At 37.2% G+C, this 12032-nt stretch overlaps 1 protein-coding gene across 4 annotated transcripts; it reads left to right on the forward strand.

Annotated features, from left to right (window-relative positions):
* Window positions 1-576: 576 nt before the first annotated feature.
* LOC121753351 (putative ABC transporter B family member 8) lies at window positions 577-11578 on the forward strand. 4 transcript variants are annotated; one of them, XM_042148628.1, is made up of 10 exons: window positions 577-673; window positions 5654-5901; window positions 6029-6083; window positions 6551-6729; window positions 6929-7386; window positions 8017-8557; window positions 8715-8894; window positions 8983-10257; window positions 10345-10748; window positions 11018-11578. In XM_042148628.1, exons 2-10 carry the CDS (start codon window positions 5680-5682, stop codon window positions 11385-11387), a joined length of 3684 nt encoding a protein of 1227 aa, XP_042004562.1. In that variant the 5' UTR covers window positions 577-673; window positions 5654-5679; the 3' UTR covers window positions 11388-11578. The 4 variants fall into 4 exon arrangements, with proteins under 4 accessions (XP_042004562.1, XP_042004563.1, XP_042004560.1 ...); XM_042148629.1 differs by lacking the exon at window positions 577-673 and adding an exon at window positions 3076-3182; XM_042148626.1 differs by lacking the exon at window positions 577-673 and having other exon boundaries at window positions 5517-5901.
* The last annotated feature ends 454 nt before the right edge of the window (window positions 11579-12032 follow it).

Genomic DNA, 12032 nt, shown 5'->3' on the forward strand with positions numbered 1-12032 from the left:
ATATACTAACAGCCCCACAAATGAAATTACCACGTTGTATCACATGTTAATTTAATAATCAAATTTTTAACTATAAATCGTGGTACTATGCATATATGTCGTTTAGCAAGATGTTCACAACTTAGAGCCACAAAATTAGTTAGTACAGTAATTGTTATTATACTAATAACATCAATAGCTATGAAATAAAAAGCACTAAATCTTGTCGATTGATTGTAATATTATATGATTCAATTCATCACGATTTTATTTTTTCTTATTCGGTGGTAGTTACAAATGCAATGTTCATATTTAACAAGAGGATTAATCAATCGAATATATAATAAAAGATAAGGTTCTAAGATGGGAATTTCAAAGTTGGATGCAATTTGTTTAGGCATCTAAGACTTAACAGGAGAGCCACTAGCAATTTCTCCGGCATTTTAAATGTGCGAAAATCTTTGCTATACCACTTTTTTCAAAGAATATATTTTCCTAAGTGTAATACATTAGTATCTTTTTGCGTGTATATATACGAGTCATTAAATCTATGGAGTTTTCGTGCTCTTTTGGCTGCTCATATTTTGATCACAATATTTTCTCATAAAACCTTCCATAAGTTGTCTCATTTAGTATTGCATGTATGGAAGATCAAGAATAGGCAAGCATAGAGCGTGATTATTCTCACTAATCGGTATGTACACCTATTTTATCATTTGTTCGAGCTTGTTACATAAATTTTATGATTGACATCTATTGTTGTTATGAATTGTTGTGTCACGGTAGAATATATATAGGGGTGTGATCAATTGTTAACTTTCTTAAATTGTTAACTCTGCTAATTCATCAACGCAATGTGTTAAAAATGTCAACACAATGATATTAAAATGTCAACGTATAATTTTGTTGACATTTCAATATACTGTGTTGACATTTTAATGTCATTGTGTTAACATTTTTTAATACACTGCGTTGATGTGTTAACATTAATTATGTATTGACATTTTAATGTCATTGTGTTAACATTTTTAATACACTGCGTTGATGAGTTAGCAGAGTTAGCAACTTAAAAAGATAGCAAAATAACGCACCCTATAAATAGATATATACAAAATACACATTTTTTGTACTTTATTAGAAAAAAATTAAATTGTATAATAATTTCACCTAATTAGAGTTTATATTTAAACCTATTAGAAATGGATCACTCGCCGCCTTAAAATGTGGGACAAGATTTGAGATATTTAACACGTGTAGCCCGGTATGATATATCGGACTTCCATCACGTGTGTAGGCAAGATAAGTGATAAAAAAAGATAAAATCCATCAGTGACTTGAACCCGCTCTAATACCATATTAGAAATTGATCACTCATCCTCTTAAAGATCGCATAAGGAGGGTTATCCACTCTTATATAGTTGAGATAGTATCTGATCATTGTCGACGTGGGACACGCTTTAAGATATTTAACAAAACTTCAACCTAAACTCGGTTAAATTGTAATTTCAACCAAAACTAAACTAGCTAAAATTAGTATACATTTCCACAGTGCCCATCAATTAAATAATTATATATATTCCTTGTTCATATTCAATGGGCTCTTCCTATATTTGATATTCAAGATAGCTTTTGTCAGGAAATGTCCCTTTATTTATTATTCTTTAGGAAAAGGGTCTGCAAATTTTCTAAGACACTACTATGTCTATGCTTTACTAATCCAGAGATCGGATACCTTTGTAAAGATTATATTCCCCTTTCCATGAACGATGAAATTATTGACATTGATAAGACGATAGCAACATACCGTTTGGAGTTAAAAGGGCTTATATATATCAAACAGAAAACATTAATAGTATAAGTTACTAATACTGAATATTTTATCCTATGACTAAACACTTATTAAAAATGCTACGACAATTAACTCTATGTCTGAACTTATAACGTTACTCAATTATTGAAAATCCTTATATCTAAAAAGGGAAATTGTTGACTCTGCGCTATTAGGTATAATCCTTGTTTATATGTCAATGGGATTTAAATAGTCACATTTCAATACTGTTTTATGATCCATATATTGAGCAATAGAAATACTCTCTCCTCTCTCCGTTTCTCATAATTTGTCACCATTTGATCCGACACGGATTTTAAAAAATATAGTAGAAAATGAGTTGAAAAAGTTAGTGGGATGTGAATCCTATTTTTATATATTAGTTTTATATAAAATGTGAGTGAAATGAGTTAGTGGAATGTAGGTTCCACTACAAAAAATGGTAAAAGTGAAAATAAAAATAAATAACAAATTTTTAGGGACGAAAAAAAATAGAAATAAGTGACAAATTTTCAATGACGAAGGGAAGAGAGTAATATACACGTAGTCACATTTCACAGTGCCATATTGAATTATCATAAGATCTTTCAATCTTAAATAAAATGATAGGATGATTATTCTCATCATTACTCTATCTTCATGATTGCAGTACTTTGAAAAAGACACTCCATTACATTAAATTGATTGAAGTCCCAATTGTGTTAAAAAGCACTCGTTTATCGTACTTAATTTAACCATGAATATGACCTTAACCAACCTTGGAGTAGCATGGGAGTGTTAAGGCCAAAAATATTTTTAAAATGACAAAAATAGATTGAGTTTTTCCATGAATAATAATTATTATTTTTCATTTCCAAGATGATTTTTTTTTGGTTAAATTGAATTTTATAAAATACTTCTGTCCTAACTTGTAAAATATTAAACTTGTGTTCTCATATGTACACCGTTTTAATATTTTAATTAATATAGCATATTTTATTTAGCAGAATAAGATGGATGGAGTAATTTTTAATAGGGTCAAGAAATTAGCTAGCATCAATCCCTGAATTGCAAGTCTGATTCAAGTGATTATAGTCTGAGTATTGTTCTCCACATATGTATGGTTTTAAATTGGGAGTTCATTGGTCGGAAATGTCAAAATGTAGCACTAAGGAAATACATATATCACCGATCAAACCAAAAATTATTCGCTAACTTTTTATACATTAAAATAAACTTTATTTATTTATTTATTTTTGGTAACTACCAAGGGTATCCACCGGCTTCATTCTCGATAATCGGATCAATTCTGTTTCTCTGATTAATTTTGGCAATCCTTCCTCTATTTTGATACGCGAAAAGTCGACCATACTTCTAGAAAGATACGCGAAATCAAGTAAGATATAGTGCTAAATGATTTGTTTATTTATTTTGGCTAAAAAACTACTATTTCCCTCCTTAAATTGATATATATTTCTTGCTTTTCCTGTATGGCCACAACATTTATCAGTGCAATAATGCACAAAGGCTAGACAAGAGAGACCCAGCCATTAAAAATACTTTTTATTGTAAAGTAAGATCAGAAAAGGATATGCTGCCAACCCATTAATCATGCTGCAAAGGAGAATTTTCTTCTAATATTCCAACAATAATTAAATTATCAATGTAGTTAGCAGCAAAATCTCATTTGCAGCTACTATTAGCCACACTAATATCTCCTCTGATTCATAGTGCACCAAAAAAGACATTTAACTTATTAAATTAGTGGACATGCAGAATCACAGTGATATACTATTTCCCAGCAGAAACCTAATACAACTATTTAGACACGCTTCATAATTGGATATTCTATCTTTGTGCACTGTCTAATTATCGTCTCAATTTAAAATGAAAATGCTAATTATTATTATTATCATCATCATCATTATTATTATTATTATTATTATTATTATTATTATTATTATTATTATTATTACACTACAAAAAGCTTATCTTTTAGGGATACAAAAATTGAGACGCAATTATTAGCGTTTGAATTTTTTTTAAATAACCATAATTTAGAACGCAAAAGAAAGTGTCCCTAAATTGAGAGCAAATTATCTTAATCTTTTATTTTTTAAGGACGCTTCTATTTGTGTCACATGATTTTAGTTGGGACACTAACTATAACGACATTTTATGAAGCATTAGTGGTATAATTAGACACATAAATAACATCCTTAATAGCATTAAAAAGTGTCATTATCCTATTTTTTTTGTTATAGAGCTACTATTATTATTAAAACTACTGGTATTATTATTATCAGTTGTTTAGTTAGTTATAAGGGGTAGCTACATATATAAATATTGCACTTTTATTTGATTAAACAGTTCTAAATAGGATATAGAGCTCCAAATTATGAGAGGAGTACTGATCCGCTAATTAGTACTCTCTCCATTTCATAGTAATGGAGACATTTCTTTTCAGCACGAAGATTAAGAAAAATTGGGTTAGGTGAGTTAAGTAAAGAGAGAATAAAGTGGAAAATCAAAAAGGTAGAGAGACAAAGAGAGAATAAAGTTATTGAGAGTAAAGTAAGTGTTGAAAAATGTGTTGACTTTTATTAAAAAGGAAAATGACTCTATTACTATGGAACGTATTAAAATGATAAAATGACTTTATTACTATAAAACGGAGGGAGTAAGTTGTTCCTGAAAGAAATCATATCGATGATGAGTGAATTGGGGAAATGTTAATCACATTTTTACTACTTTAGAACTTTTTTTGTGGAAAAGATGCAAAATGAATAGAGACGTTTTGATTGGACTCTCAACGTGTAGTACGAGAAAAAGGGTGAAATTTATTTTAGTTTGTTTACTCTTATTGATTGAATTATATATACTCCTAGATCTTCAACATATATATGCCTCTAATATTAGTAATATACTCCTAGAGACGTGTCCTTTTTTAGTTACTTGCGCATAATACATTTTTCATGTCATCTAATGGTTTATTAAATTAAAAATTATAACAATCGGTTTATTTAATTTAGGGCAATCTAAAGGGCTTTACTCTGTATTACTTAGTTGAACAATGTATTTACTGTGCTATCCTATCTAATAGAGTTTACATTTAAATGAAATAACATTTCCTTGAAATCACATCTCAATTGTATTAAAAGTCTAAAACCAAACGTAGTCAATTATATCCATATTTATGTGAAAAAAAAACAGTCCATTTTCACTATAATTAGTACACCAACGCTACAGTTTATTAACTGTAATTATTAAAGTTGAGTAGAATCCCCAATGTGTTTAAAGTTGATCAGATAAAACTTTCACTTTAAGCATACAAAATTTTAATATGATTTATAATCGAAATGACGAAATATGAGGAGAAAATTGATTGGGGAACTGTAAAATAAAACTGACTTTTTCGGTAAATGCATGCCCTTTACCGACTTTGAAAAAATTAAATAATAGATAACCAAAAAGCTTGATCAAAGCAACTTCACAATTGCCAAAAAGCAAAAGATAAAAATGAGGAAAACAAATTTAAAAAGTAACATACAAAAAAGGGGAGCAATAAGACAGGGGTCATGGTCATCTTTGTTGAAACCCTACTTATGCATTAGAGTTTTATGTTTTTGGTGCTAATGAAAGTGACTTCCACCAATCCAAATATAATATTTAAATAATCTTGAGTAGTCATCATGTAGGGCTCATTTCATATCATTTTTGCTCACATTTGCCTACTTAATCACACAAGCTCTAAACCACATTTATAGGAAAAACAAGGGTTCTTAAGTTGTACATCATATTAATTTGTGATTCCTTCTATCAAAATCTTAGCTTATCTCACACTAAATTTGGGAATGCATTCACCAGAGAAGGAGGCCGCGAAGTTGAACGACATGGGTGCGGAGAAGGAGATGGGAAAGAGTTCATCCTTAACCATCATTTTCAGATATGCTGACTGGCTAGACATTTTGCTCATGTTGTTGGGCACATTCGGGGCAGTTGGAGATGGAATGTCGACGAACTGCTTGCTCGTGTACGTTAGCCGCCTTTTCAACAGTTTGGGCTATGGAAAATCGTCTCAGAATAATACCAATTTCTTGGATGAGATTGAAAAGGTTTGCTTTCATCTCTAACTAACATTTACTAGTTACTTTTCTTGCATATGTATGAGCTTTATGTATTGATTACTTTTTTCTTTCATATGCTACTACTTTTGTAATCATTGAAATGTTCTTGTCACAGTGCAGCTTATACTTTGTCTACTTGGGGATGGCAGTTATGGTAGTAGCATTTATGGGTAATTTCCTATAATCTCGATGTCTTTTACTTTCATATTTATTGATGAGATGTGTACTTAATAGACAAGGTCTTTTTCTTGGTCACATTAATTGCCCCCTATATTGAAGTCATTAGATTATGAACTAATTAAAGCAGCCATACACACAATAAAAAGAAACCAACAGGAGAATTAAAGGCTACACAATGAGACATATATATCAACAAAATTTTTCTGGGCCATATTAAATCCCCCAAGTATGTATACTGTCCTACTCATGCATGAGATTATGAACTAAAACAGCCACACACACACAAAGAAAAAAAAACCGGTGTGCGTGTGCCGACCTGACCTAGTGATAGAGTGGTTAATACCCAAGGCTAAAGGTCTATGCAACTTTTAAATTTCTATTCATTTATCAATCAACAAAATGGGGAACATATATTGAACTTAGTTGCAAAACCCTAAGTGATTTAATTGGAACGCAGAAGGGTATTGCTGGAGCAAGACAAGTGAGAGGCAAGTTTTGAAGATCAGATACAAGTATTTGGAGGCAGTGCTGAGACAAGAAGTCGGATTCTTCGACACACAAGAAGCGACCACCTCCGAGATCATCAACAGCATCTCCAAAGACACCTCTCTCATTCAAGAGGTCCTAAGCGAGAAGGTATTTATTTAATAAGCTAGTTTTCCTTGAATACTAATATGATAATAAAGTAAGAGAGAACAATGCAGACAAGACTCTTCTCGGCATTATTTTCTTTCCAAAATGAGTGCAGAAAATGAAATGACTCTACTATTATGGAACGCAGCAAGTATTAAACTAGCAAGCAACAATTAACATGCGTGTATATATATATATATAGGTGCCAATATTTGTGATGAACATGTCTGTGTTTGTGTCGGGGCTGGCCTTCTCGGTCTACTTCTCGTGGAGGCTGGCGTTGGTTGCCTTCCCCACGGTCGTTCTCTTGATCATACCTGGCCTCATCTACGGGAAATACCTCGTGTACTTGTCTAAGGAGAGCTTCAAAGAGCATGGGAAGGCGAACTCGGTGGTGGGGCAGGCGCTGAGCTCTATTAAAACTGTCTACTCTTTCACGGCGGAGAGGAGCATTATTGAAAAGTATGGCTCCATTTTGGACAGAGCAAACATGTTTGGGATCAGACAGGGAATCGCGAAAGGCCTCGCGATTGGAAGCACGGGGATTTCTTTTGCGATATGGGCGCTGCTCGCGTGGTATGGCAGCCGTCTCATCATGTATAGAGGGGAGAGCGGTGGCCGGATTTACGCCGCCGGACTTTCCTTTGTTTTGGGTGGACTGTAAGTACACCATTTCTTATAATACAGTCTCTCTGTGCAAGATGACTCATTACTAAAATGAGAAACATTTTATTCTCTCTACTTCACAAATTAAAGCTTCATAAAATCTCGTGTTGTCCAAGGAATGAGTCTTTCTTGGGATGGAGGGAGTACTACTTGTGTTTAGTTTTTGTATTTGATTCACCATTTGTTTCATGTTTCCCATCATTTCTCACGCCTTTCTTTTATTCCCCCCGTCCCTCATTAATTGGTACGGTTTGACTTGGTATGAGTTTAAGAAACGTAGCGAAAAGTGGATGGAAAAAGTTAGTAATAAAATATGAGTGGAATATATTAATGGAATATGAGGTCAGTTACCTAGAATAGTAAAAAGAAAGTGTGGGAGCGGACGAAAAGAAAATTGATGCCAATTAACGGGGACGAATGGAGTAATTAGCACTTCAAGGTAGGTTCATATTGATTGATTTTTGAGTTAGATATTGCAATTAGTTGACTTTTCTACTACTTCATAATCATATTGCAATGTTTATGTTTTCTATAATCATGTAGCTTATTGAGTTGCAAAAGTAGGAATACTTTATGAGAATTAGATATGTTTATTCCGGTATTTAATTCTACATTGGATTGCAGTTCGCTGGGATCTGCACTACCTGAAGTGAAATACTTGACGGAAGCATCAGTGGCAGCATCTAGAATCTTCGAGAGGATCGACCGCGTCCCGGACATCAACAGCGAAGACAGCGAGGGCGTGGTGCTGGACAAGATACGAGGAGAGATCGAATTCGAGCACGTGAGATTCTCGTACCCGTCTCGCCCGGACACGCCCGTGCTCAACGACTTCAACCTCAGCATCCAAGCGGGGGAAACAGTAGCTCTAGTCGGAGCAAGCGGAAGCGGGAAATCCACTGCCATTGCGTTATTGCAGCGCTTCTACGACGCCAGCGGAGGAACCGTGCGCATCGATGGAGCCGACATCACGACATTACACTTGAAATGGCTGAGACAGAAAATGGGGCTGGTCAGCCAAGAACACGCACTGTTTGGAACATCAGTGAAGGAAAACATCATGTTCGGGAAACTGGATGCAACCATGGATGATGTGATTGCCGCAGCCATGGCTGCCAACGCGCATAATTTCATCAGCCAGCTTCCCCTAGGATACGAGACTAAGGTTTTATCTACATTATTCTCTCTCTTATTTTACTAATTCTTTACTTTAATTATTTATTACTATCATTTTTTTTAAAACGAGTGCAGAAAATAAGTTACTTAATTAACAAGGAACAAAAGAAGTATTGTTTACTGACATAATTGGATGTACATAACAGATTGGGGAGAGAGGAGCACTGCTATCGGGCGGGCAGAAGCAAAGGATTGCGATTGCTAGAGCCATCATCAGAAACCCTGTCATGCTTCTTCTCGACGAAGCCACCAGCGCGCTGGACTCCGAATCCGAGAAGCTCGTGCAGAATGCCCTCGATCAAGCCTCAATGGGCAGAACAACACTAGTAAGTCATACTATCTTTTACTTGTACTTGTACATACATACATTTATAAAAGTCTTAATCTTTGTTAATGTAAAAATGCACAATTTAGGTGGTGGCACACAAGCTCTCCACAATAAATAATGCAGATTTGATTGCAGTAGTGGTTAACGGTAGTATAGCTGAGACTGGCACACACAATGAGCTCATCGACGCCAACGGCCACTACGCAAGACTAGCCAAACTCCAGAGGCAGATGAGCGTCTTAGACCAAGACCAAAATCTTGAGGCCTCATCCGCCGCCAGGAGCAGCACCGGCAGAAGGAGCACAATGGGATCAAGCCCTGCTTCATCTCTGTCCATCATTTCCTTCCCACCACCACCACCACCACCTTCCCCTCCGCCCTCATTCCGCCGCCTACTCTCACTAAACTCCCCGGAATGGAAACAAGGCCTAATCGGCAGCATCTCAGCAGTGATATTCGGAACCGTGCAGCCCATCTACGCTCTAACAATAGGCGGCATGATCTCAGCCTTCTTCGCGCCAAGCCACGCAGAGATGCAAACGCGCATCGAGCGTTACGCCCTCATCTTCAGCTCCCTCTGCCTCGCCTCCATCACCCTTAACCTCTGCCAGCACTACAACTTCGCCTACATGGGCGAGTGCCTGACAAGGCGAATCCGCCTCAAGATGCTCGAGAAAATCCTCACATTCGAGGCTGCCTTTTTCGACGAGGAGCGCAACTCCAGCGCAGCTCTATGCTCAAGACTCTCCAATGAGGCGTACATGGTGAAATCCCTGGTCGCGGACAGGCTGTCCCTGTTAATTCAGACAGCGTCCGCGGTCACAACGGCGATGGTGATGGGGCTAATCATAACCTGGAAGCTGGCTCTGGTAATGATCGCAGTGCAGCCTCTCACCATATTCTGCTTTTACATACGAAAAATCATACTCTCCACCACCACGGCCAACTTCGTCAAGGCGCAGAATCAGAGCACGCAGATCGCCGCGGAGGCTGTTTACAACCATAGGATCGTGACCTCGTTCGGGAGTATTGGGAAAGTGCTCGAGATCTTCGACCAGGCGCAAGACGCGCCGAGGAAGGAGGCCAGGAAGAAGTCGTGGCTCGCAGGAGTCGGGATCGGGTCGGCTCAGGGCCTCACGTTCATTTGCTGGGCCCTCGATTTCTGGTACGGCGGCATGTTGGTAGACAGAGGAGAGATATCGGCCGGAGACGTGTTCCGGACTTTCTTCATTTTGGTGAGCACCGGAAAAGTTGTTGCGGAAGCCGGCAGCATGACTTCCGATCTCGTCAAAGGATCGGCAGCGTTAGCTTCCATTTTCGCAATCTTGGACCGCCAATCACCGATCTCAGGATCGTATAATGTAATCGGAAATAACTAATTAGTTTTTTATATATATGTATTCAGTATCCAATTTAATGATCAGTTGATGGATTTGGATTTGGAACAGGGCGGAGACGGAAAAGGAGGGAGGATGAGAGGCGACATAGAGGTGAGGAGGGTGGATTTCACGTATCCGGCGCGGCCGGAGGCGCAGGTGTTGCGGGAATTCAGCTTGGAAGTGAAGGCGGGGACGAGCTTCGGGCTCGTGGGGAAGAGTGGATGCGGGAAGTCGACGGTTATAGCGCTTATCCAGAGATTCTACGACGTGGACCGCGGCTTGGTTAAGGTGGACGGCGTCGACATAAGGCTGTTCGACGTGGAGTGGTACCGGAAGCACATGGCCCTCGTGAGCCAGGAGCCGGTCATATATTCCGGCAGCATCCGGGACAACATAGCGTTCGGGAAGCCCGACGCGTCCGAGAACGAGGTGGTGGAGGCCGCGAGTGCAGCCAACGCACATGAATTCATTTGGTAAGGAAGCATTTAATGTTACTCGCCCCGTCCCAAGGTAGTTGGGGAAATTCTATTGGACATGTGATTTAGAAATTAATGTGTTAAAGGTTAAAGTAGAAAGAGTAAAGTAAGAAATGAAATAAGTAAGACCAATGAAGAGAGAGAAAAGTATGCGAGAGGATAAAGTTTTTGCAAAAAAAAAAAGAAAAAGGAATACGATTCAAGTAACTTGAGTATTATGCAATTCATCTATGTGAATGAACTAATCCTGAATAATAAACATGCAGTGGGCTGAAGAATGGGTATGACACAGAATGCGGAGAAAGAGGTGTGCAGCTATCGGGAGGGCAGAAGCAGAGGATCGCCATAGCCAGAGCCATCGTCCGTGACCCAACGGTGCTGCTGCTGGACGAGGCGACCAGCGCACTAGACGTGCAGTCGGAGCAGCTGGTGCAGGAGGCGCTGGACAGGGTGATGGTAGGGAGGACGACGGTGGTGGTGGCGCACCGCCTCAACACAATCAAGAACATGGATTCTATCGCTTACGTTTCGGAGGGAAAGGTGGTGGAGCGAGGGACGTATAGCCAACTTAAGAGCAAGAAGGGTGCCTTCTACGATCTTGCTAGCCTTCAAGGTGTGTCGGCTCATCATCTATGAATCTTGCCTTGGATGCCTGCTAGTATGAAATAGACAAGGAATAGCCTACCAGGTTAAGAATCCTTCTTTCTAGTTGTAATCGTTATTGTAACAAGCAGTTGTTAGTAATAATGGTAAGAAATAAATTGTCTACATCTATGGAATGTGAAATGTCACGCGTTGATTAAATTTCAAATGGAAAACATTAGTAATTGTATAGTTAATTTTTTGCCATTTTTAGAGCTTGCAACAGTGATACTCCATAGTCCATCCTTCCGTAATTCGTCATAAATTTTAAGAAATTGATTGACTTTACGAAGAAAGTAAATGGAAAGTGAAACTCATTTTTATATTAATTTTATAATGAATTATCAGGTGCACATGCTATATTTTCCCCTTGGTATATTCTTATCAACTCTTACTTCACATGTTGAATAGTAAATAAAGTGCAAAGGTCTTGTTTTGAAAATTAAAGGTGATCTAGTTTAATTAGTATCTAAAACCAAAGACTTTTGATTCGAGTATATTGTGATACATTCTTTTAGTTTTTATTCATTAGTCTTAAAAAATGCAACTTACATGCCCCATGATGATTAGAAAAATCATGACACTAAATTGCATAATTAAATTATTTATATTTTTCCAGCTATAGCAGTAGAGCTGGAC

This window comes from Salvia splendens, chromosome 10 (genome assembly GCF_004379255.2).
Source record: "Salvia splendens isolate huo1 chromosome 10, SspV2, whole genome shotgun sequence".
NCBI lineage: Eukaryota > Viridiplantae > Streptophyta > Magnoliopsida > Lamiales > Lamiaceae > Salvia > Salvia splendens.

Excerpts from the sequence above, each read along its gene's own strand:
- LOC121753351 (XM_042148626.1), top strand. The coding sequence starts at position 5,641 with ATGCATTCACCAGAGAAGGAGGCCGCGAAGTTGAACGACATGGGTGCG. Across the intron at positions 5,902-6,028 it reads TCTTGGATGAGATTGAAAAG|TGCAGCTTATACTTTGTCTA; the intron begins GTTTGCTTTCAT and ends TTCTTGTCACAG. Across the intron at positions 7,387-8,016 it reads TCCTTTGTTTTGGGTGGACT|TTCGCTGGGATCTGCACTAC; the intron begins GTAAGTACACCA and ends ATTGGATTGCAG.